Source organism: Drosophila ananassae, chromosome 2R, assembly GCF_017639315.1.
Source record: "Drosophila ananassae strain 14024-0371.13 chromosome 2R, ASM1763931v2, whole genome shotgun sequence".
Taxonomy (NCBI): domain Eukaryota; kingdom Metazoa; phylum Arthropoda; class Insecta; order Diptera; family Drosophilidae; genus Drosophila; species Drosophila ananassae.
Window position 1 is genome coordinate 20,765,439 of NC_057928.1, and position 26,730 is coordinate 20,792,168.

A 26,730-nucleotide genomic window follows, 5' to 3' on the forward strand; every position below is an offset into this window, starting at 1 on the left:
ATCTAATCTCCTCACAGTATTCCGCTCAAGAATCGGATGAATACTGCCCAAGATATAGCCTTCGCCGGGGGTCACATGGTGGCTCCATGCCTGTTTATGGATTTTCGAAGGGGACCCCCCAGAAAATTTGATGAAAAATCCAAAAAATATTTTTTTTCTGGATTTTGATGCAGATTGGTGGAGAATCGATCTACGAATCGTTTAAGGTATTCCTCTTAAGAATCGGATGATTATTGGCCACGATATAGTCTTCGTTATAAGCTCTCTTAAAAATATGAAATATTTCCTTTTCACCCAGAAGGAAATATTCAAGTCCAGATCTTAGTGATTTTAGAAATGTTTTCTTTCTATATATAGTAGTGAGTCAAAGTGATAAAAATTAAATTCATTAACTGTCCGATTTTTTTATAGAACGTTATCTGTAAAAATTAGTTTAAAATGATACGCAGATTGCAAACACAAGTTTTCGTTTAAGATCGACAAAAGGCACACCCATGAAATCGACCTTATAAAAGGAGAGCGCCTAAGAAGCGCGAAACACTAACCAGAATATATTTCGATCCGCACAGTTGTACCTCATCAGATCGGTTCAAATAAGAAAAGTAAAATGAAATGCTTTTGGGCATTTGTGGTGGCACTGGAAATGTGTTTTCAACTGGGAGCGGGTAACGCCGTGGACCAAAATCGGGAGTTGAAGAAAATGCGACTTCCACTGGGTGACCTCACCCATGTAAGTATATATCTTAAGAGTCTTAAAGTCCAATAATATTTTAATTGAAAACTTTGTAGGTTTGTCGTGGTCGCGAAGAGGGCGAATTGGTGGCCCACCCATTGGACTGTAATGGTTACTTCGCCTGTTCCCGGATTCCCACTCTCATTTATTGCGATGAGGGGCTTCAGTTCGATGAAGATCGTCGGGTTTGTGATCTGCCGGAGAACACCATCTGCCGGCAGAGTGATTCTTCATTCCCGAATTCTGGCCAAGTACAGAGTGGTCTAGCCGAAACCTCCGAACTGCAGTGGTGGCCCCATAAGCCTCGTCCTGTTTTCGTGGCCGTTGATGTGAATAGCGGGGAGCAGGTTAATCCCATGGAGAAGTACGATCCAAAGGATATCGAATGCCGGCACTTTGGCGCCTACTTCCTGCCCCATCCTAGCAACTGCCGGCTGTACTTCATCTGCGCCTACGGCCATCTGCATCGTCACCAGTGTGGGCGTGGCACTCGATGGAATTACGAGATGTCCGAGTGTCAGTTGAGCGATCAGGCCGTTTGCTATGGACATCCCAAGGACGAGGATCCCGTGGAGGAGGTGGAGATTATTGTGGGCAGCACAACGCCAAGCAGTGGAGCTCCTGTTACCGTCTGCTATATTGTGGGTTCCGGTGGACTCACCACTCTTCAACAGCTGCTCACGGACCCGGAGACCACGGAGGTGTCTACCGTCACTGTACCAGTTCCTCCGCGAGCCGAAACCAGTGCCGCCGTCACCGCCGCCCTCACGTGTCCCTCCACCGAACAGAGTTACATGCCACATCCGGAGGACTGCAGCAAGTACTACATCTGCATCGGGGGCATGCCGGTGCTGACCTCCTGCCCCAAGGGTCTCTTCTGGGACCAGAAGTCGGGCTACTGCGAGATGGAGAAAAATGTCAAGTGTTTCCACAAGTGAAAAAAATAAAACAAGGTTATGGAACATTCAATTGTTACTGTATTTGAATAATATATATATTATATATTAAATATAAAGTTTAAAAATACAGAGCAATAAAAATAAAAATAAATGATAATTAAAATGGGGATTTTTCAAAGAACTGTAGCCATCGTAAGTCTTTGCCACAAAATACTTTTTTTGTGAGCAGTTTCAGGACTTTCCTTCTCAATTTTATTCGATTGCCAGGGATAGTTCTTCACCGCGTTCAAAACTTTCTCCCAAAAGCTCAGTAAACCTGGCTCGGTGGGTCCTCCATTTTGGCCAACTTCCTCAGCGGAAATACTGGCCAAAATCACAGCAATAATGGCGAAGATGGCCAATTTTCGTGCGAAGGTTGCTTGCATTTTGAGTCAGAGGCTATTAGAAACTGATCTGGTTAAAAATTATATCTGGCCAAGATAATCTGTCAAAACCTTATCAAAAAATGTTCTTTAAAGACGCTACAAATTGCTTTACAACGATTGATAAGATAACTGGCAATTAATTTTATAAAAACGATTTTAGCCTAAAAGACGGCAATGAAAAGCGAGATTGGTATAAAATAGTATATTCTGGTATGTAAATATTTAAGCATGTAGATAATGCAAACAAATAATTCATTAAGATTATATCTTTAATTATGTATTAAATAAAGAGCTCAGAAAGTAAATAATGTAAATAAGTTAATTTTTTTTAAGACTAATAAGAAAAAAATTCCCAGATTCCGGGAAAAATAGTAAAAATTACGCGCAACTGAGGTTTTCAGGGAAAAAACCGTTAAAAACCTATTGACATTTTTTGCTCATGACGAAATATCGAATAGAGATGTGTTTTCTATCGATACATTGTTTGATCCTTTTTATCTCAAAAACTATTTGTTTTGAGAAAAACTTACTTAATATAATATATTTGCTTTAATAATATGTACTTTAATTGATAAAAAAAATACTTGGCAAATCCATTACATTGTGTGTTAGGGGTCTAGTTAGTAAACTACATTTACTAAGAGCAAATATTTGTGATTTTTGAAAAATTAATATTAGAAATTTCTATCTCTAGAGCCTTAACACAACAATTTTTTATCTCTTAAAAACTATTTTTTCTGCAAATATATTTAATATGAAATAAAACAGTTTTTGTTAGAAATACATTTAAAGACTCATAAATGATGTCATTGTTTTCCGCATGCGAATTTCGAAAAGATTGTCCCTGATCTTTGTGCAATCATAAATAACCCATTAACTATGTTGCCGGAGCGATTATGTTGCAAAATATATACAATTTGAGAGTATAGATATATCTGGGAAGTGTTCGGATCATTTAAATGTATCTTCTAAGGCGGTCGAACTCAATTAGGGCTGGTTCTGCCGGCCAGTAATTAATTCAGCCGTTTCACTAGACGGCCAAAGCAAACTTGTCAGAGTTGGTCAGAGTCGGAGTCGCGTGACTCACAAACGATCGCAAAATGGCAAACAGACATTATTTTTTTGGGGTGGATTCGACAAAGTTAATACGCTAAACGAGTTCCACCAGGAAGGGGGTTACTACGAAATGCATTTACTTTTTAAGATACAAACGAAAAACATTTGTTTTTGTGCTAATTTAATCAAATCAATAATTGCAAAGATCGATGACCTTATTTCGAACTTACACAGAAATTAATGATGAATGATTAATGGTTTTAAATATTAGTCTCAAACGTATGCAAGGACAGATAGTTTTGACTTTTTCTATCTAAGATACAAATGTATCTCAACCTTGAACTTCATAGGATTTGAGATATGTACATATGGGTATGACCTGAATTTTTTAGAGTATTAAGTATTTAGAAGAAATTAAATTTCATTTAATATTCCCCACGGAAAGTCTTAATTTACGCGACTGTCCACAATGTGATTAATTTCTTAGCGTCCAAGCTAACGGCGCAAAATTTTAATTAAGAATTCAAGTTCAAATCCGCTTCTGTTTGTCACACCCTTTCAACACACTCAAATAGTGATAAGTATATAAAATATATATGTTTTTAAAATTAAGGTTGTGTGTGTTTCGGAAATGCGGCGGCGCAACATCAGCTGTAGCACTTGCTTGGCAACATTTGTGCCCTCTGTCGGCCTTTGTTGCGCCAGATATTTGTTTTGTTTTTAATTTTTAGCCTGTTTTGAAATAAAATAATTAAATAATAAATTAAAAAATATATATAATTAGGAAAAAGGTAATACAATAATATGCCTCGTAAGTTGGCAGACTAAAACTGCTTTGCTTTATTTAAAAATAAATTATATAAAATTTTTATAATTTATAAATTTATAATTATAATTTTTAAATAAATTAACTAATAATAAACACTATCTAGCTATATTAATTTAATTATATATATTTTTTTTAACAATTTCAAATGATGGCAACAAATGTTGCTAGCAAAATGTTGCCAGAGAGCGCCCGAGAGCGTAAGAGAGAGATCTGCCGCGTCGTATTAAATATTTTTAAAAAAGCTTATATATCGGCGCGCGGAGTTTTTTTTCTTTTTTTGTCGGAAATGTACGAACCGGTAACGCATGTACGAACCGGGTAATGGAAACGGATAAGATCGTGGGCGATGGATTTAAAAATATAAGAATACAAGTATAAGAATACAGGTATAAGCATTTTTTGGAAACACACTGCTGTTCGTTGTCGCCACCGTAGCCTCTGTCGCCGTTGCCGCGTCGTCGCTGTCGCGTCGGTTCTCCGCAAATAGTTTTATTATTTTACTTAATTTTAATTTTATTCGGTATTTCGCGACTTGTGACGTTTTTTTTTAGGAAGTGCGCACATATGTGCGATTAAAATAATGCCAATGAGCGGGTTTGTTGTTGCCGTTTCCAGTGCCGCTTTTCCGCGTGTTTAACTCTTTTTGGTGGGTCGCCAAAAACACAAACAACAACAGCTGTGCGGCCAAAACGGTGCTCGAGTGCAAAAAACCTGGAGTTTAATAGAGAATTTAATAAAAAAATAAGGAGCCCCAAATCAAATTAAAAAGTGCAAAAAAAGAAAGATCCAAGAGAGCAGTGCGAGAGGAGAGCGGCAAAGCTCCTCTCTCCGCTCTCTTATATATTGCGCAAGCAGAATATTGTTTTTATATAAACCCCAATACATATTTACATATCCGTACATATGTATGTATGTGCGTCGTGCCAATGTGTAATTAATTCTATTATTTTTATAGATTCCATGTGCTGGATGCCATAAACAAAAAGCAGATGATCTAGTGGGATCTAAAGTGCAATTTCTTTGTTGCAAAGATCGCTTCAAACTCCAAAAAAAAAATCGAGCAAGGCTATCAAGGTGTCATTGTGTGTGTTGTGTTTTGCATATATATGTGTGTGTGTGAGTGTGTGTGTGCCGTGTGTGTGTGTGTGCGCAAGCGTCGCGTCGCAATGCGAATGTTAATGAAAAACACAAATCTAAAAATCACTAAATAATCACATACATTTGAAACAACAAAAACAACAACATCGGCAGCGGGAACAACAAATAATATTTTCAGGCAAGTTCATCACTTGAAAAATAAAACTAAATAAAATATAAATAAAAAACTACTTATACATAGCAACAGCAACATTTCACGAAATTAACTTCAAAACTGATAAGGCCCGAAGGGTAAATACTCGAACTGCTAACCATCTCTCTCTGGCCCAATATCAGCTGTGCTCTACATCTGTCTGTGTGTGTGTGTGTGTGAGTGTGTGTGTGGGGGGCCAGTGGTCAGAACTAGCCGATTTTGGGTAGCCCCTCCCACACCCCAGGGTGGCAGGTAATTAACACCTCAGATTCATGGAGGAAACTATTATTATTGGTAATAAAAGCCATAAAGTACACAAGTTTTTCCTAAAATGTGTTTGTACTTGCAATAGTCCCATATGTTTGATCAGCTGCAGGGATATCTATAAAATAGATATTAGATATTAGATATTATATATAGATATTAGATATATAATATATAAGCTTTTGATTATATACCAAAGATTGTAATAGGTTCTTAAAAAATAAAATAATTCAAAAAGTAGTTGGAAATTGTTTGTTTTTCAAAAGATATATGTCATTATTGTTTCCAAATTGTCCAGTTTTGAAATCAAAAACTCCATATAGATTATATTTTTAAACTAAGAGTTAGGTAGGTAACTAAATTGTGCTATTTTTTTATTAAAAATGTATAATATTTTATTACAAATTCAATATGGTTAGTTTTTTTTAGAATGGTTCAGAATGGTTAGTTGATTCAAATTAGAATGGTTAGTTTTTTAGAACTTTTGGATTTAAAACTCAAATGCTCCCAACAAAAATCCCAAAAATAGTTAAACCTCATTCAGCTTGATTATAAAAAGCTTTTTATCTCAATGCAGCACTTCTGAAAATTCAAGGAATTCATTTTTCTTACATTTTTAATCCTTCAGATACAAACTTGTACTGATAAGAAGAACCTTCTAAAGCTGTGCTATTTTAGATAAGTAAATGAGTTTAGAAAAGTGTATTTAGATATAATATTAACTTTTACTAACCTAGCACACCGAGTAGGCATTGAAGATACACGTGCTGAAGATGTTGTATGTATCTCGAGGGTTATCAGAGGCGGCTAATCTAAAGAGTTTAGGTACGTGAGAGGTCTAAAGCTCTGTAGCCTCGCGCCGTCTTATGCAACCCATGTCCACTGAACATGCCACCAAAATGACAGTGCCGGGGCCGACAAGCCTTATCAACTGGCCCGATATGTAATGGAGTTAAGAAACCTTCCAAACCCATCTAATTTTCGCGGCAAACTCACTCCGATTTGTTCCGCAACCGGTTTGGATTCCTGTAACCAACACTCATCTGGCACTGGATGGGGGTTACGTCTCGCAGGAACACCTAGCCGGGCACCCCTAGCCGTCAATCAGTAGCCACAGTGAAGCCTGCCAACACCAAATTTCCCATTTCTTGCACTTTATTCGCTGGAAATGTCAAATTTTGTGATTTTTTGGTGATTAAAAAGTGAAATCGAATAATGATGGTCTGGTCGGTTTAAAGAGCATGAAAATTCTAACAATATATATTTTAGTCAAACATTATAGTGGATGTCGCCATAACTCCAACTGCTTTATGACGCAGTTGATGGGCCGAGAGCTCTCTATGCTCTCGACTGTATAGTATTCCTATGGGCATGTGTACTTGGGCAGCAGCAGCAGCAGCAGCAGCAGCAGTAGCAGCAGCAGCAGCAGCAACACAATGCGATGTCAATGAAAGCCCCAAAACTGGTTTCGGCCTAGGAGGCCCCAAAGCAAACATAGTGTGTAGTGCAAAGTTGGACGGTGAAACTGCATCAAGTGCTCAACTGCCGCATATGTACCTCCCAGATAGCCTGAGTGAGTGCCTTCGGAATCCGACGGTGTGTATTTCACAGAACACAGAACAGAAAAGCATCCCACTACCAGAAGTCTACCAGATCTAAGGTTACTTGGCACGTGGAATAAGACCCTGAGATTGGCTTTTCGGCTGGCTGACAAAAATTCTTAATTTTTTTGTTTAGTTTTTACATCATAAAACCTAAAGTTTACTCTTAATATTAGCTAGTTAATAATAATATTTGTTTGGCCAATGGCCACCACCATCTGAGACTCTCTCGTTACGCTATTGTTTCGATGGTTTTGAAGGTAAATTTGATCAGTCGATTGAAAAGTGGAGTCTGCAGTCGTAATGGACTGGAGGTCCACCACCCCGACATGAACCAAGTAACGCAATACCGGGCAATATCGGGCTGAAGTCACAACAGACCTGGCCCAAGACCAAGTGAATCATAAACTCAAATCAGTCTCTCCTCCACGCACAATGAAATTTGAAATCGCCACCGTAGCATAACGAAATAATCAAACGTAACCGAAATCGATATTGATATCCGAAGCAAGTGCAAGGGCAGATCGGAGAAAAACATGATTAGTGGCATAAGAGATCTCGACAGGACAGTGGTGGTGTGGAGTAAAGTCTAAATTTAACCACAATACTTGTGGCAGGGATACAAACACTAGAGGGGCCTGAGAGTGTTATTGATATTCTGATCATGGCTAAAATGTGGTTACGATCGCTAGTTGGTGCGGATATACACCGAGAAATGAATACTACACTTATGATGCTTGTTATTTTGTAAAAAATATGAAATATTAACAGATTTAAGGCCATTTAAACGAGTTAACACAAAACATTATCGATCAGGGCCTTATAGACTATTCAGATCACGTTCCGGCACAAATGTTTACAATGGTGTTGGCCATTTAAAACAGTTTCGAGTGTTAGGAACAAAGGGCCCCCAATGACATCACCTTAACATAGTTACTTTTTGGCTAAAAATAAGCAAGGATAGTGGCGTTAAAGTAAAAGGAGCTAGCCACCCTTCATGAATGCGAATAAGATAATAATTGTTGTTGGAATAGACCTCTAGACTCTAAAGAGTTAAAAATAAACTGTAGAGCTTCCAGCCGAGTCTCAATTGAGAAGCTAGAACATAATTGGCCGCCACTTGACAAATAAATGAGTAATGAATTCGGTTACGGGAAGCTCCACTGAAGTGGCACTGACATTGATAATGTCAAGAGGACTCACTGGGGGAGCTACTCTTCCCTATGAATCCCAAAACCCAAAAGATCAGCCAAAGAAAGCCAAGTCATGGAACTATAAATATAGATTACACCGCCAAATCAGAGCCAACACCTGAAAGATTGCCGAGTGCTCTATGTAGCTGCAATCTATCGGATACATGGGCTGGTGAAAAAAAAAAAACGGAACCAAAAACCAACCCAAAACCCAAAATGGCACAAACGACGGGAACTCAGACAAGTGCGCTGCTTGTCCCTCTCTCTGTTACTCCAATTTATTATTTTTTTGCGTTTTTGGTTTCGAAATCTTATCACGGCACTGCCAGTTGACTGTTGTTTTTGAGCTTTGTTGGAAATAAAAATTGCCGTTGATAACATTTGGGCCGTCTCACTGTCGTGGTCCCTCTTTTCTGGGCCCTGTCGGCAGTCCGTCCGGGAGCTGGCTATGTGGCTCATCCCATCCGCACATCTGTCACTCGTTGGAGTGTCCCCCGGTTCGTCGTAAATTGGAATTGTGTCGAATTGGAACTGTGTATCTCGCAGTTGCGACTCTAGTGTATCTTTTTGCTATATGGGCCACGTATCTGCTGCAGCAGGTCTATGTACAAGAAAGTGTAGATTAAATGCAATATTGATTCGTGGCGAGAGCAGCGCCCATTACGGCCAATGAGTTGGGTGAAAGTCCCACTTGTGTGGTATCCACTGTACACCAGATAATGGCTCTATACACGCGAATGATATATGTTTCGTTTTTTTTTTTTTTTTGCTCCACATTGCTGGTATGGGTTCCCGTTTATCAATGTAACGAGTCGCCATCGCCGTCGCCGTCCTTTGGCGATGATAAATTGACAGATTGCACTTGTCCATCGCATATTCGTTTAGTGCTCCGGAGTCCGGAGCTTAGCACTCTGTCAGTTTTGAGATACCCCGGAGGTCACTGTCATTCTAGTTGGGCCTTCGATCTGATTCCCATACGTCCAGAAGTATTCTGCGTATCACTCGGTCTGGTTGCAGTTAAAATGTGGCATTCTATCTTTAATCTTTCAACACGCTTCTCATTAAGTGTGATTGCTGATGGGAGATACAACCTCGTGTCTTTACTGATCCCCCTTTGAAAAGGCACTCGAGAGATTAGTATCTCTTACTATTATTTTGATGTCCTCATCGCTGAACTGTCATTCATAGATAGTGTCTGGTCGGAGGTGAACAGCTATCGATAGTAATCGATGAATGGAGGTTCTGTTATCTACAATTTAGAGTAACATATCGATTCTAGAAGGCTTAGAGATACTTAAATCTCACTGTCCAAAGAATAAATGCCTGTTTTCATGCTTGATGTTCTCATCGCTAAACTGTCATTCATAGATAGTGTCTGATGGGAAGTGTCGATACACCTATCGTTATTAATCGATGAGTGAAGGTTCTAGCGTAATATCTAGATTTTAGAATCTAGAAGGATTGGAGATATTTAGACCTCACTGTCCAAAGAATAAATGCCTGTTTTCATGCTTGAGGTTCTCATTGATGAACTGTCATTCAAAAATAGTGTCTGATGGGAAGTGTCGATACTCCTATCGATATTAATCGATGAATGAAGGTTCTAGCGTAATATCTAGATTATAGAATCTAGAGGGACTGGAGGTATTTAGACCTCACTGTCCAAAGAATAAATGCCTGTTTTCATGCTTGGGGTTCTCATTGCTGAACTGCCATTCAAAGATAGTGTCTGATGGGAAGTGTTAATACATCTATCGATAGTAATCGATGAATGGAGGTTCCAGCTTAATATCTAGAATTCTAGAAGGAGTAAAGATACTTAGACCTCACTGTCCAAAGTATACATGCCTTCATTGTTTTGTTTTCCTTCATCATCAAATCCAAATCGAAGAGCAGACCCATACCATCAACCATCAACACTTTGAAACTGCCTGTCAAAACTCAGAGAGAGAGAGGGAGCAGATATCGATATTGCCAAAGTGGGGGCTTTGAGACTTTTGATAGGAGAGCCATAAAAGCTGACCGCGCAAATTACCCGACTTTTAATCAGTTTATTAACACCCGTTTCCCACACTCTTTCCTCCCGCCGCAGGGGTTTGAAGTCCGCTGGCTCCGGCATGTATTCCAACAAGGAGACAAAGACCGCCACGAAGGCGCACAAAAAGACGCAGAAGGTTAACAAGAAGCAGCTGGAGAAGCAGCAGAAGCATCCGATCCAACAGGCCCAGAACGGCAGTCTGCCGAACGGCAACAAGATGAAGTCACCGGGGGGGAATGCGAAAAGTAGTCCCCCGTCCAACATCAACAACAACAATAACAATAATCACTCCAACATCAACAACAACAATAACAGCCAATCAGTGACGAATAGCAATAACAAGAGTACCTCCTCGGCTCCCGTCAACGTTGCCCAGAAATTCCGGGAGCACTACGAGGCCGAGAGGAGGAACCAGGCGCTGCTCAATGGGTCGAACACCTTGCCGGGCTACGAGAACGTGCCGAAGATGGAGCGATCCAATAGCTTCTCGTTGCGCAACAAGCTCTCCAAGTTCATCAATCACCTGACGGGCAGCAAGGAGAACCTATCGCGGACCGACGACGACGGAGAATCCGGCCGGGCACCCTTCACCTTCACCCGCAGCCGTTCGATGATCCTGATGCGGCGGCCCAACCGACGGAGCTTCATCGAGCCGCAGTTGGAACAGCTGTCGGAGGAGGCGGAGAAATCCGGAGATCTCACTTCGCCGGCATCTCCTCGGAAGACCTCGACGGCGGATCTGCAGGACAACTCTCCGATCCTGCGACGGAGCGAGCTAACCTCCTCCGTACGAACTCCGACGCGTCGCCAGTCCGCCCAGCCCTTCACATCGACGCCGCTGGAGGACATCCAGCCGCCGGCCCAGAGGAAGGCCTCCCTCATGTCGCTGAACAAGACGGAGCCGACCAATCCCCAGCTGAACTTCCAGAAGAGGCGCTCCAACACCCTGATAGCCTCCTTCAAGAGCACCTTCAGCGGCCTGACCGGCAGCAGTGGGGGCGCGGAGAAGAAGGAGAAGATGAACCCCAAGTGGAGTGCCTCGCTGCAATCCCTGCAGGCCATCGACAACATGGTCAGCTACGCCAACATGTCCTTCATCGACTACGACAAGTTCAACGGCTACGAGAAGCAGCTGGAGCGGCAGCAGTCGCTGATGAGTCTGGCGGAGCAGCCGGCGCCCGCCGCCACCCAACTGCCCCTGCCCGCCACCGCCTACACCCACTCTCACTCGCCCTCTCCGCTGGGCGAGCCCCATCGCCATTCCCTCCAGTTGGACTCCTCCCGGGAAGAGTCCACCAGGACGGTGGTGATGCGTCGGCGGCGGAGCAAGAACTCCCTGGAGGGGGGCAGGAGCAAGACCTCCTTGGAGGGGGGCAGGAGCAAGACCTCCCTGGAGGGCAGGAACAGCATGGCTAGTCTGAACAGTGCCTACAACCTGGACACGGACTACGAGCACAACCTCGACCGGGTGCACAACGTCTATAGGGAGAGTCTGGACTCCCGGACTCTCGAGCTGTTGAACTCGCGCTCCCGAAACTCCTTCATCCAGGACCAGGCGGTCCTCTTCGATGCCCTGAATCTGGAGGACGGCTCTGTGGGACGCAGGTGCTCCTTGTGCCGGAGCAGAAGTTTGCGGCAGCAGTTGGAACGGGACGCCGTGGACGGTCGGGGACATCCAAAGAAACAGGTGAGTTTGTTTTTAATTCTATTTATGTCATAATAGAACCATGTCATAAATCAACATGGAGTGCATCGAGTACTGATGACCAATATGCGGAAGTGATTCATGATTCAGTATATAGCTTCCGGTTGTAGCTTTTCATGAATCCTCTGGATTGTCTTCGAAAGAGGCGCCCTTCTATAGCTCCATTGAATTAAGGGGAAAGCTTATGAGTCTTTTTTCTTATCGAAAGAATGAGTGTTAAGAGGAGCCCCGTAAACAGTCGTGATACTCCAATGAGTTCTGTTTTAAAACTGTTTTTATTTCTTACAATTCTCTTACAAGAAACATACATGAAAATCTTAAATCTATTTAAAACTACTTATCAACGGACTGCTCGCTGACCTGCTATGTGGCCCTTTCTTAAGTGCTTCAAGTGCACCACATATGGTAAATATTCGGTTCGACTGCAGGAGATCGTCTTTCAAACCATGCTGTTAATCACTTATTCACATGGGTCCGATCTCCTACATTCTATGTTTCTAACTTTTATCGTGTTCAATGCTTGAACATTCTGCAAAGGGCCACAAAAAAGGTGTACATTTTATATATATTAAATTCATTATATTGTCCATTGATAACGCTAGATAGCGGACTATATATGTACATATATGTGTATTTCTGCTTTTGTATTAATTTTATAAATTTCTTTCTCCAATATTAGAAAATATTATTATTACGATTCTTTGATAACAATATGTTGTTAATTATATAATTCTATTTCATATTTTTAAATATTTTAACATTGTTTAAGTTATTTTATTCGCTCCCATGTTCAACTTAATGTTTGAACATCCTGCAAGGGGCCACAAAAGTGCTAGATTTGTGTTTACATTTTTAAATTAATTATTATTTTCATTCGATTCTTTAGTGGACTGTAATATATATTTTTTTTAATTTTTGTTATTAGTGGACAACTTGAAAATTTTATTTATTCGATTTTTTAGTGGACTGTAATTTTTACTTATTTGTTTCTTATTATTTTTAGATATATGTAGCTTTTCTTTTTTATTTGATTGATTACTTAATTTTATGTATAAAACCATTACATTATACAATGAACATATAAACATTTTTTTTTTTAAACATTGGGCATTGGGGTTGGCAATGCTATAGCCATCAATTGTCTTCTCGACTTTAACTTTCTTACGTAGGATATAATCAGTACAGTTATGATTATCATTATTAAAATTAACGAGCTATGACCTGACACATGATGAAAGTTGATATTTTTTAATTCTAAATTTTGTGCTTTCAAGTCTTCTATTTGTTTGGCCAGGTGAGCTATTTCTGCTGTATGGTTCATAACAGGAGGCTTTAGAGGGTCCCAAGCTATTTTCGGAATCTCGTTTACTTCTCCTATATAAGCCGAAGCTAAAGCTTCTTGACTTTCCGTTTCAATAATATGCTGAGCAATTAGAATTTTATCATCGGTCCGAGCTGTACATTCTGAACTGATTGTTAATATGCCTTGCTCCGGCAAATCAATGATCTGGATTTTGGAGTGGCCACATTGGAGCCTTAACTTAGTGTTTGCCTCAACTTTAAATAACCAACTACTTCTTTTTTCTAATTCCACCCAAAATGAGTTTGACGATAAGACTGGTTTGTAAAAGCAATTGGAAGGTCTATTAGGTTTAAGGGGTCCTAGCTGACAACTATTATCGTTGCCATTGCTCCATGGCCAGCTGCCGTCACAAACTCTTTTGTTTGCTTGCCACTTTTGGCATTTAGCAATTGTAGACTCCGTCATTAAGTGGTATGAATCTATCTCAAAGTTGTACACTAAATATTCCGCGTCAATTTGAGCTAGAATAGTTTGATTCTCTGCTCTAACTGGAATAGAGATAACCCTATATAGTTTAGACGCATGTCGACCAAACAGAGGTATTTTCGCATTTATAATTAGTTTTTTGTCTACGAACAACCCTCTTGCGGTAAGTAAAGTGTACACATCTTTTAATTCTGTACCTGATCTTTTCCCTGGAAGAATCAAATTTTCGGATAGGACGTCCTTAATTCTAGCTATTTCATTTTTAAGCTGACTTGGACGTAAAATGTTGGTATTAAGCCTTCCATGGTTGATATCAATTAACAGGCTTATGATTCCTGCTTGAATTTTTTCGCATTCATCGATCAGCCTACTCAATTCCTTCGTTACCATAAAGAATTTAATAGACTCTTTGTATACGTAATACGACTCTTGCAGTATTACAGTCATATTTTCTATTCTTTTGTTCATACTTCTGAAGTGTGTATTGACTTCTTCCGTAGTTTTCTTTAGAATATTGGTAGTAGAATCGACTAACGAAGTTTGTTTTTTGCTTAACTCTTTTAAACTTTCTTGATTGTTCAACAAATTTTTCATATTTTCTTCCATTTGAACTCGATCATCTTCATCCATTACTCCAAACAATATATGGTATAAAGAACCTATAAATTCAAACGGTGCCCGCCTTTGCCTCGATTTATTATGAGTCATGAAGAGTTTATTATTTTCCTCCAACTCCAAAATCTGTTTGAGGGTGTTCTCTAAAATAAGGTTGCACTGATCCTCAAACCCATGAAGTTTTTCACAGACTAATCTCATCTTGGTGATTATGTTTTTCCCTTTATGGATCATCTCGAAATATGCTTCCATATCGTAGTATATCACTAAATTCCATGAGGATGAAACCACTTCTATGTCTCCCATCGGATCTAAATATATGGACGAAGATTTGGGAATTTCTTCAAAACCATATTTTGAATCTCTGATTGCCGGGACTGCGTTTGTCAGCTGACAGCATAATGAAAGCATTATTAAGGCCAGCATCATTCCCAGCTTAGAAAATCTAGAACTTCTCGCTTTGGGCGGGTTGGATCTACTTTGACGTTCTTCTGCGTCATCTAGGTCATTTACACCAGCTAGGGGGCATATTTTATTTAATGGTCTGGTTACCACGTTCTCTTGCACCCTAAGCTTAACAACTCGAACTTTTTCGTCCTTTCCTTTATGGACTTCCTCAACCTTTGCTAGAGGCCACCTCGCTGGATGGCAACTATCATCTTTTAAGATCACTACTTGACCTTTTTTTATATTTGAAGAATTTCTTTTCCATTTATATCTTTGCTGCAAGGTATTCAAATAATCATCCTTCCATTTATTCCAAAAGTCTCTTTTTATTTTTTGGATGAATCTCCATCTGTCTAAATTATTAATCTTCCCAATTTCGTCATTGGGTTCGATTGCATCTAATAGCGGTCTTCCAATTAAGAAATGACCAGGAGTTAGCACCTCATTATCATCTACATCGTCGCTGGATGAGTACAAGGGTCTTGAATTTAAAACTGCTTCTATCTGGCAAAGCAGTGTAGACATTTCCTCATATGTTAGTACATTGTCCCCAATTACTCGTTTTAAATGGTATTTCATTGATTTTACTCCTGCTTCCCATATCCCTCCAAAATGGGGGCTTGCCGGGGGAATAAAATGCCACTGGATCCTTTCCTTCTGTAACTGCGCTGCTATTTTACTATTTTCCCTAATGGCCTTTTCCAATTCCTCATCTAATTTTCTTGATGCTCCTACAAAATTTGTTCCATTGTCTGAATATATGTTGGCACATTTGCCTCTTCTAGCAAGAAACCGCTTAAATGCTGCTAGAAAGGCATCAGACGATAAGTCACTAACCACTTCTAAGTGGATAGCCTTTGTGGCCATGCAAACAAATACCGCAATATACCCTTTAAATGTTTTTTGACCTCGGTTTTTCGAGCATCTTATAAGGTATGGCCCTGCATAATCGATCCCCGTATTCATAAAAGGATACGACATATTTACTCTGTAATCAGGCAGATTTCCCATTATTTGTTCTACGGTGATTTTGCGATACCTTGAACATTTTACACATTCTCGCAGTTGCTTTTTTATTATATTCTTCAACCCAAATACCCAATATTTGCGTTGCACATAGTTTCTCATTAAATTTATACCTCCATGAAGCGTGTTTTTATGAGCATCCCTTATTATCAGGGTCGAAATGTTACCTTTGTCTAAAATTATAGGATGCTTTACTTCAAAGGCTGCTTTAGAGTTTTGCAGTCTTCCACCTACCCGAAGTATTCCATTAGTATCTAAAAACGGGTTGAGACCTATTATTTTACTGCTAGTTTCAATTTCTTTACCTGTTCTTAGGTATTTTATTTCTTTGTTAAATTGAAACTCCTGTTGTTTTTTAATTATGATTATTTCAGCTTCTTTTAATTCTTTTGCTGTTAAAAACTTTGGGTTAGAGTTTGTTCTTGTTTTCATCCTTAAAAATCGTATTACGTAGGCTATTACTCGTGTTAATTTATGTATGCAGGAGAACTTTTGCATCAATTCGTAAATCGCGTCATCTTTGGTTTTTACTAGTGTATTTAATATTAAGGATTCCTCCATGATTGGCGACTGTGGCCATTGGCTTTTTGGATCAGTCAGCCATTTGGGCCCTCTCCACCAAAGATTGCAATTTACCAATCGATCCGCGCTAATTCCTCTTGACGCTAGGTCTGCTGGATTATCCTCGGATCTTATATGATTCCATTCAGCATTTTTTAATTCCCGAATTTCATCTGTTCTACGCCTGATAAATTTTATCTTATTTAACCCATTCTTAATCCAGGCTAGCGTTATGGTTGAATCACTCCATGCATATAGTTCTACTTTGTAATTTTTCATGGCTTCCATTATGCGCATCATTAACTTACTGAGCAAATGTGCTGCGCATAATTCTAATTTTGGAATTGTTTTTCTATTTTTGATCGGATTCACCTTACTTTTGCTAGCGATTATGATTACTTCCGATCCTACCTTGGCATATACTACTGCCGCATAAGCTTTTTCTGAAGCGTCTGCAAAGCCATGAATTTGAATACATAATTCTGATTTAAAATTAATCCATCTAGGGACTCTTATTTGTCCCAATGCCTCTAATCCTGATTTGTATTCTTCCCATTCCTTACGATCTTCATTCACTAGCTCTTGATCCCAATTGATTCCTGCTGTCCACAATTTTTGTATAAAGATTTTTCCCACAATCGTTACCGGTGCCAACCAGCCTAATGGATCAAATATTTTTGATAGTGTGGACAAGACGAATCTTTTAGTTAACATTTTAGGTTGAGAACAACATACTGTAAATTTAAACTCGTCCTTACTAGGGTCCCATTGTAGCCCTAAGGTTTTTACAAATTCATCTTCTCTGATGCTAACTATTTTATTATCTCCTGAATTTTCTACCATTTCTAATATTTTTGCGTTATTTGAAACCCACTTTCTCAAATTAAACCCAGAGTTAGCTAGTTCTTTTGAGATTAATTTAACTATGGTTGTGGCATCTTCTATTGAATTCGCTCCTGTCATGAGGTCGTCCATATAAAAATCATTTTTTATTATTTCCCCAATCATTTTGTTTTCACAATTTTCACCTACATCTGCTAATACTCTAGTTGCTAAATATGGGGCGGAAGCGGTACCATAGGTAACCGTTATTAGTTTGTAGGTTTTTACTGTTGTTTTGGGGTCATCCCTCCACAATATATATTGAAATTTCTGATCTTTATGATTTATTTTAATTTGTCGGTACATTTTCTCAATGTCCGATGATACCACGTATTCCCACTTACGCCAATTTACAATTATATCAAAAATATCTTTTTGAACTCTTGGTCCAACCCACATAATATCATTTAGGCTTTTTTTATTGGTAGTTTTGGCTGAAGCATCAAAAACTACTCTTAATTTTGTTGTGAGACTGGATTCTCTGATAACAGCTTGATGAGGAAGGTAATATTTTCCTTCATCATTTACTTCTACCATATGTCCTAAGTCCAAATATTCTTTCATAAATTTTGAATATTCAATTCGAAGTTTTTCATTTTTTTGTAATTTCTTTTCTAAGTTCATGAACCGAGCCATTGCTTGATTCTTCGAATCTCCTAATGTTGTATCTTCTTTAAAAGGTATAGCAACAATATATTTTCCATTCGGATCTTTTTTAGTAAATTTTTTAAAATTCGTTTCACATATTTCTGTTTCTAAGTCATTGCTATCCTCTTCTTCTACCTCCCAATATCGGTCCATTTGTTTGAGCTCGATACTGGTTGCAGCAATTAACTTACTACCCCTGGATTTCGTGCAACCTGACACTGTCCATCCAAAGATAGTTTTTTGCCCAAGAAGCATACCCTTTTTGGTTATCTCTGGCAGTAAAATTTGGGGATATAAATCCGCACCAATAACCAGGTCAATTCGACCAGGTTTATCGAAATTGGGATCCGCTAAATAGAATCCTTTCCAATCCGACTTATTTATAACAATGTTATTTGTGGGAAGACATTTCATTAGTTTTGGCAAAACAATTGCGTTTGTGCTCAATTCTTTTGAATATTTAGAATTATTTTTTATTGTCAATTTTAATTTGTGATTTGAAACACAGGCACCTGTTGCTGACACTCCACTTATTTCAGTGTGTGCTTTTATTTTTGGCAACTTAAGTTTTTGTGCCGCTTCTTCAGAAATTAGAGTGCTTTGTGACCCATTGTCAATCAATGCTCTAAATTTCCCGAATTCACCATCTTGACCTTTAATCTGAACATACGCCGTGGCCAACAACGCTGGTTCAGAGGTCATGCATGTATTTACATTCTCTTTTTTAAAATGTAACATGCTATGGTGTTGTTTTTGACAATACGAGCATACTAGCTCGCTTGGACATTTCGAGTTTGAATTGTGCTTTAAACATCTATAACACACATTCAATCTTTTCACTATATTTGATTTTTCCTGTGGACTTAGTGCTTTAAATTTATAGCAATTAATTATTTGATGCCCGGGCATTTTGCACATCGGACAAGTTTGGCTATTTATGTTATTTTTTTGTACTATTCTTCTAGTTGGTAATTCATTTCCAACTGATGTCAACGAACTAAGCCGTTGATCTAAAAATTCTATGACATCTTTCAAATTTTGAATGTCATTTGACTTTTTAACTTGGCCCTCATATTGTTGCAGAGCCTCAATAGAAAATTTCTTTAAAATAATATGCGCAAAAATGCAATCTGATTCTTCAGTCAGATTTGCTTTAAGGCGCATCATATAAATTGATTCATTTATAGAATCAATTGTATTTTTTAAATGCCTATATGAGTCCAAATTTATTTTTGGAAGCTCAATCAGGCGATTTAATTGGTCTGAAAATATCTTTCTATTATTTTCATACCTTTTTATGAGCAACTCCCAGGCTGCATCATAATTATTGCCTGAGCCAAGCAATAAATGGGAGACCACATTTCGTGCTTCCCCTTTTAGAGCACTTTTAAGGTAGCTTAGCTTCAATGATGGACTTAAATCCATTCTTGAATGCACAAGTTCCTTAAATAACTCATAAAAATGGTCCCAATCTTTGGAGTTTCCAAAGAAACTGGGAACCTCAATTTTTGGTAGGGTAGGTAGTTCGTCCATTTTAGGATTACTACCTTCTACCTTTTCTAATCGACCCACTTCGATTTTATTGTTCATGAGCTCAATGTGTATTTCCACATCTTCTCTGAGCTCTATTATTTTGGGCATATATTTATTATTTAGCCCTTCAATATTTATAAGATCGGACACTGTTTCTACTCTGCTGAGAAACATTTTTAATTTTTTAATTCTTATTGGAAAGGTTTCAGCTTTCCTTTCCTGGATTTCGATATAAGTTTGCTCGAGGTAATCCTCGAGATTCTTTAAGGCACCCTCAAGCCTAGAAAATAGCTCATCCTGGCCAATAATATTTTTAATTTTTTCCTTAGCGGACTTGAATTTTGATAGCATGCTATCGAAATGTTTTTTAGTAAAATATTCGTGCTCTACAGCACCAAGTTGAACCAAATGATTATGGTTCGTGCAGGCTCTAAGCTCGATGTTCTTAAGTGATTCCCTATCTTCTTCTACATAAGAATTTTTTGCGAGAAGCGCATCTACTTGCCGGGTGAGACGCACCTGGTCTTCTATTATCGCGATTTTTTCTTTTGTCGACATATTGGATTTCTTTTTTTTTTTAATTAATTAAAATAATTAAAATTATATTTAAGTTATAAACTAAAAGACCAAACTTGCCGATCAATATATTTTCTGCTGTTGTTTGTTGTCGCTGCGCTGTTGATGCTGCTTCTTCTTGGGGTGTTGTCACTGCTGCTGGCTGATGTTGCTGTTAACCTTGGTGTCGCTGCGGATGTTGCTTCTGCGTGGATGACTTGTTTCGGCCGATATTGCTCCTGATGTTGCTCGGATGTTGCTTCTGCGTGGATGACTTGCTTCAGCCGATATTGCTCCTGATGTTGCTCGGATGTTGCTTCTGCTTGGGGTGCTTATTTTCTGTTGATGTTGGTGTCGCTGATGTTTTATTTTTTTTTTTATGTTTTATTTTTTATTTTTTTTTTTCCGATTTAAAAATTTTTAGCGCCACTGTTGCTGTTGCTTATGCTGATGTTTTATTTTTTTTTTTTTTTTTTAAGTTTGTTTGTCCACAATTTACTTCTTTTTAAACTTTTACACGTTTACTCTTGTTTTATACTTTTCCGATGTAGGGCCTCGGATACGCCAACACAAAATTTTTATATTTTAATTTTTATATATATTTTTATTATTCTGGTGTCGTTCCAGAAAACACACGATAGAAGGAAATATTTATTAATTTTTGTATTTCCTTTCTATTCGATTATGCTCATTGGCATTTATATTATTTTATTCTCTGTGTTCCTTACCTCTTGGGGGGAAACAACAGAGGACTACGATTTTTAAACTGAGCTCTTTTTTTACTCAGATCGCAGCCTTATTTTTTAGCTACCTTGGGCTGAGAATTTTTAATTTTTCTGCAGCCACTTCTAGGTGCCAGTTTTTTAAACCTGAGTCTCTTACCACAGGGGGGAAAACGTCAGGGTGTCTCGATGGACCAAATGTTAAGAGGAGCCCCGTAAACAGTCGTGATACTCCAATGAGTTCTGTTTTAAAACTGTTTTTATTTCTTACAATTCTCTTACAAGAAACATACATGAAAATCTTAAATCTATTTAAAACTACTTATCAACGGACTGCTCGCTGACCTGCTATGTGGCCCTTTCTTAAGTGCTTCAAGTGCACCACATATGGTAAATATTCGGTTCGACTGCAGGAGATCGTCTTTCAAACCATGCTGTTAATCACTTATTCACATGGGTCCGATCTCCTACATTCTATGTTTCTAACTTTTATCGTGTTCAATGCTTGAACAATGAGTGTTATGTGATTAGGTCTTTAGAACTCAGACTACATATCTAGTATATCATATCTAGTAGATCCTACTAGTTGATCCTGATCTCTAAACAAAAGAGGCTTCTTTTAAGAAGGTTCTTCAGTAAAAAAGAAGATCAAAGTCTCTGAAGAATCTTATAAATCTTTTAAAACTCAATTCACACTCTCTTATCCGCACTTGCCGCTTATCAAAACCACAAAATCGTGACTTTCTTGGCCTCTTCTTGACAGTTTAAAACGTAAACTTCCATTAAGATATAGTATTTCCGATACATGAATGGATAGTATAAGTTGCCCTGGTACTCCCCGAATTGAAAAGTATCCGTGGCTTGGTCTTAACTATTTGTATTTGCCAAACTTGAGGTGTAAATAGTTATGGGAATAGTTAAAGTGTTAGGTAGTTAGTTAAAGTACAACGACATGGGGACCCTTACGATTGCGGATAAAAACTAATTTGAACTTAAATCAATCTTCTAAGTATTAAGAAAAGTGTGTGATGTTTGTTTATTCGGCGATTGCTGATCTCCACTTGACCACTCTACTGCGTGTAGTCGGTGTCGCCCTTGGAGTAGTGTATGCAGGCCAGAACAGTGTCCAGGAGATACAAAGCACCCTCGATGACGCAGAGCGATCCCATGGCGATGCCCACTTGGCGTTCCGAGTTCACGTACAGGAATCCCTCGTCGGACATGTATCCCTTCCAGTAGTGGAGGGCCACTCCGCCCACGGCGATCCACATGATGGTTCCAACCACGTTCATGATGGTGTCGCAGAGTTCTCTGAAATAGAAAACAACATGGGTTTTAATTGGGAACTGAGTGGTGGAAACAACAGAACCACTGCCATAAAAACAAACAAACTGATAAGGTTTGGTCTGTTCTCTGGAGGATTTCTCTCTACCTACCCCTTGTGCTTAGTGGTTCCAAAGGCATAGGCAATCGTATGGCATCCCGTGTAGATCAGGAATCCGACCATCACTCCAGAGGCCACTATTTCCGCATCCGCGCTCTTCTCCTCGTTCAAGTTCCAAGTGCCACCGATACCCAGGAACTCGCCGCCATCGCCCCAGCGGTAGAGAAAGATGATCACCAGGTTGATGATCTGCGGAGCAGGAGAAGGATCTAATGAGGTCACGTCGTACAAACTCAAATGATTCACATTCCAGCCACGCCTTGCCGCACAACGCGGCGTATGAGTAATATTGCTAATACGCCCCGGGGACTGATAAACGGCCGCTTATCAGCCCAAGTTGTTGCGACTACCAATGGCTATTGCTCAATTTTCACAAAAAAATGTACTGATATTCCTTACCAGCTTCAGGGCCTTGATGAAAATAGAACCAACTGTCTCCACAGACACCATATTTAAATTTTGTTTTTTAGATCGTTTGCTGTAATTCAAAGGAATAATTTAAAAATCACTGGATAGCACTATATCACTATGAGGGGCACTCACAATCTGCTCTGTAATTCTCACGCGGAAACTACAACAAGTGATTCGTGTTCGTATCGTTGTCGGTCGTCGACTAAACTGAAATCATTAGTGGAAGCCAGTCAACCTGTTGCCCCGTCGTTTGTCGCCAAGAATTTGTAGCTTTTGCAATCGGAGGAGCATACACGGTCAGCGATTAGATAAGGCCTCCCCAGTCACGATAACAGGTGCGATCCGAAATGGGTTACTAATTTTTGTTGACTGTCGTTGGTTTCTAGAGAGAGAGGGAGATGCGCATGCTCCGGCCCCGCCCGCCTATCTTATCAGTATGGTTCGCTATCGTGGTTCGCCTTACAACGCTGCGATATCAGGTGCTCCGGGGTGCTCCGGAGTGCTCCGGGCTGGGGCGGAGGAGGCCCTTAATCATTAAATGGCGGCCACAAAAGCCACAAACGTGAAAAACAAAAGCCCGGGGTTGTAAGAGGCCGGAAACTCACTCATTTTCTTGCGTCACTTTTGGATATTATATTTTTGAATACTCGATGGGGGTGGTGAGCCATAGGTCTGGTATTCCCTTCCTGATAGTGCCCTCCATAGCTTTGTGGATGCATCTCACCCCCCAAGACCTTGAGAATGAGCCGACCTTGTCACCATTTTTCTGATCGATAGCTTGGGATTACTCTGGGATTTATTCTGCATTTTAATTAGAAATAAACACTCCTCTCCCCAGGCAGCTACTCTGGTTCTACTTATAGATACTTTTTATAGAGCAATATCTGTATCTCTAGATTGTAGTTTTCCCGCCACGTGCATCGGCATCTCCATAATGCATTCAATCTGAAACGTAAATATAAATCATAAGTTCTGGACATGGAACAAACATGACATCACACACTCTGTCTAGAGTTTCTTATTTTACGAGCTGTCATTGAGTGGCGTGTAAAAATATCCACAGAGCCATTAACCCAATGGATGTGTATTATTTTGTATTATTCTGCTTTTTACGAGGTATCTGTGAGGTTCATTCACGCGGTGCAGGCTGTGTAGCCACTAAATGTGGGATTATGGGCGCATTGGCGTTTGGGTTCCGGAAACTAAGAAACAACTTTAAGTAGCCATTTAAAACACCTTTTAGTTTTTAGTTTTAAAGACTCTTTTAATCAAGGTTATCAGAAATTGGTTTAATTATATCCTTGAGAGGAACAAAGAAGAATTCTACATAGTCTTCGGGCTAAAAATCTGAGGAATTTATTTCCAAATCAAGGCCAGAGGTTGTTCTTTCTTCTGAAGCCACACACTTTCCCCTTTCCTTATGTGGATCCCCTGCCCCAGAGCCACTACATGGAGTCTTTAATTTTGGAATTTGTCTCCTCTGAGTTTTCTGGCGATGAGTCACCCGCCCCGAGAGGCAGAGATTCAACACAAAAACCGGCATGCACCGTCACTAATACAGTGAGGCAAGTCGCTGTTGGAGCTCTCTCTCCCCATATGGAGAATGGAGCTAGCAGAGATCTCTCTTTAAAGAGTGTCAAATAAATAAAAGCTAAATATAATTTTTATTATTTATTTTTGTATTAATCTTTATTATTTAATATTTATAATTCACAACAATAAAATATCTATAAACATTATTGTAACCTTGAAAAAGTAAGCTTGAAAATCGCTAAAAAGTTATCACAGCTTTTGGGTTTCGTAGCAGGTAGAGCTTGAGAGTGACCATAGAAATGGCACTGATATGGCCGTGACTTGTGTGTAAGTGAGAGTCTCAAAAAGCGGCTTACAGCAACAACTAGTCCCAATGTAACTCACGAATGAGTGTTCAATAGCCTATTGGGGAGTACTTAGTTTCCTTATAAGTAAGCACTACCGTCTGGCGTCAAAATCCAAGCTCACAGTGGGCGGATTTAAATTAATTCGCAGACTTGACCGCAGCATGACTCACAGCAGAATCACCTCGATGAGCACATGTATTGGGGGAGAGCTTTTCCATTTTGTTTTGATTACCATTTGATTTTTTTCGCCGGCTGCGTTGTTGCTTTTTATGAATGAAAGTGCCGTTTGTTTACCTTTGCGCCTCTGAGTGTGCGCACCTCAAAGCTCTCTCGCCAAGAGAGACTCTCACATATGAGAGAGTGAGCAAAAAGAAAGTGGGTGAGAGTTTCCGAGTTTCTTATCACTCGAGTTCTAAACATACATAATCGCAGGCGAAAAGTTTTCGAAACTTGAATAATTGTTTTGAACTAATATGCTGCTGCCACAAAATGATTTAAGGAAACTTCTTCCACACTTGCTGGCATATTCAATTAATTTAAGCGAACTGCTTGTACATATATAATAAACATTTTTATTTTTTTTATTGACAATTTTACGATGGGCGGAAGTTTATTTGAAAGGAATTTTATGACATTTGCTGAACGTTTGCACTCATATTCAAAGAAATAATATTTTTTAGACAAACAACTCGGGGGATATAAATAGTTATATTAATTTTAATATTGAGTTTAAAAATAGCTTAAGTTTAGTTCTTAATTTCTTAAATTTTCCTTTAAATTTTTAACTAAAAATTTTAACAAATTACTATACAAATATTTTCATAAAACTTGTCTTTATTTCTTATTTTATTCCTCCTGAATTCTAATATTTTGGTTAAAAATTTCTTGAAATCCTTTTTTTTTAACCCATACTGTTGCTAAAAAATCATAAATCTATTTGTGGGCTTGTGTATATTACTGGCTTGTTTACGCAGACCTATTGCCGAGTACCCCATCTTCGGGCTGTTATCCTTATCAGGCGACAGCGACTGTTTTCTCAGCATTCTCTGCCCGGCAGCCAGCCAGCCAGGCTTCGTTGTCCTTTAAACGAACGGATGGCGTAGCGGCGGCCTCAGTTCGTCGGCAGCCGTCCCACAGTGCGGATGACCCAAAACCGGAGGAGCAGTCCGCGAACCGACGACCTCCGACCTCCGAACTGCGAACTGCGACCTGCCGCCGGCCACAGATTTTAGTTTCGTGTTGGTCGCTTCGCGCGATTATAGACGCGCGCGACTTTAAACGCTATTAAATCGCCTCCGTGGTGCAGTGCCAGTGGTGGGGCTTCCGCAAGGCTATCTATCGTGTGGTGGTGGTGGTGGTGCTGCTGCTACTGCTACTGTAATTCCGGCAACAAACAAACAAAATAAACAAGCCAGCAAGAGTTACATGACAGAAGTGAAGCCGAAGCCGCCTCGTTCAATAACAAATCAATTGAAATATGTATACTGGCAGGTCTGGGATGCAGCTCCGGTAAACAAAAAATTGAATACGAGTCTATGATTGTTTGTTTGCAAATATTGGGTTCGTTACCGAGACCCATTTTTGTCATCAGTGATTTTTTCGAAACTATGTGACAGTGCTAAGTCCTTTCCGAACCGAAAAGTGCAGAAATGATCCTTCGGGCTTTAGTTTTCCATTACAAGTAAGGCTCTATTCAATTTTATATTCACATTTTAAATCATTTCTTTGAAAAAAGAAATCTTTGGCTCATGTCCTTTTTTTAAGTGATGCCTCTGATGTCCTTTTTTATTTTTATACAGATTACAGCTATTACAGCTACAGTATACAACTATTTATTTTTTATACAGATTATAATACATTGTTAATCATTTCTTGGCACAAAGATTGTCATCTAAAGTGGCCATTAATAAATTTTAAATGAAGTCATTTAATACCACTATTCTATTATTTATGATTATGAGCAGACTGTCACTGCCATCAGAAATAAAATAAAAATATTTTAATTGTAATGGCCTCCCCTTAAATTTCCATATAAGATAAAAAGGGATAAGTGGTTCCTAATCTTTAAAACATTCTCCCTTGTATACCGACACGCCTTATAATTCCTTGAAGGTCTGAGCTAATCCTTAATTCCTCTTAACGCGAAAGCCCCGAAAAGTATTAAAGAAATGCCACATTTAATT

The 26,730-nt window shown here is 39.2% G+C and overlaps 4 protein-coding genes across 7 annotated transcripts in view; 2 read left to right on the forward strand and 2 right to left on the reverse strand.

Annotated features, from left to right (window-relative positions):
- Positions 1–520: 520 nt before the first annotated feature.
- On the forward strand, positions 521–2,066 carry LOC6507115. Its single transcript, XM_001956605.3, has 2 exons — positions 521–730; positions 790–2,066. The coding sequence occupies exons 1-2, from the start codon at positions 608–610 to the stop codon at positions 1,669–1,671; spliced, it is 1,005 nt and encodes a 334-aa protein (XP_001956641.1). The 5' UTR covers positions 521–607; the 3' UTR covers positions 1,672–2,066.
- Positions 1,693–2,092, reverse strand: LOC26513758. Its single transcript, XM_014910045.3, has one exon. The coding sequence runs from the start codon at positions 2,055–2,057 to the stop codon at positions 1,806–1,808; it is 252 nt and encodes an 83-aa protein (XP_014765531.1). The 5' UTR covers positions 2,058–2,092; the 3' UTR covers positions 1,693–1,805.
- Positions 2,093–3,923: 1,831 nt separating this feature from the next.
- The window catches only part of LOC6507117 (pleckstrin homology domain-containing family G member 5), a 52,705-nt gene continuing 29,898 nt past the window's right edge, over positions 3,924–26,730 (forward strand). The window contains exons 1-3 of one of the 4 annotated variants that reach the window (XM_032454528.2): positions 3,924–4,536; positions 4,898–5,218; positions 10,384–12,016. In XM_032454528.2, the coding sequence (XP_032310419.1) occupies positions 10,409–12,016 (1,608 nt within the window). In that variant the 5' untranslated portion in view covers positions 3,924–4,536; positions 4,898–5,218; positions 10,384–10,408. Of the gene's footprint in view, positions 5,219–8,648; positions 8,789–10,383; positions 12,017–26,730 lie in introns of those variants that run through there. The other 3 variants (XM_032454527.2, XM_044715027.1, XM_032454529.2) reach the window with 3 other exon arrangements.
- LOC6507934 (protein snakeskin) lies at positions 21,674–22,950 on the reverse strand. Its single transcript, XM_001956604.4, has 4 exons — positions 22,800–22,950; positions 22,656–22,734; positions 22,249–22,445; positions 21,674–22,123 (listed from the first exon to the last, which is right to left on the reverse strand). The coding sequence occupies exons 2-4, from the start codon at positions 22,704–22,706 to the stop codon at positions 21,883–21,885; spliced, it is 489 nt and encodes a 162-aa protein (XP_001956640.1). The 5' UTR covers positions 22,707–22,734; positions 22,800–22,950; the 3' UTR covers positions 21,674–21,882.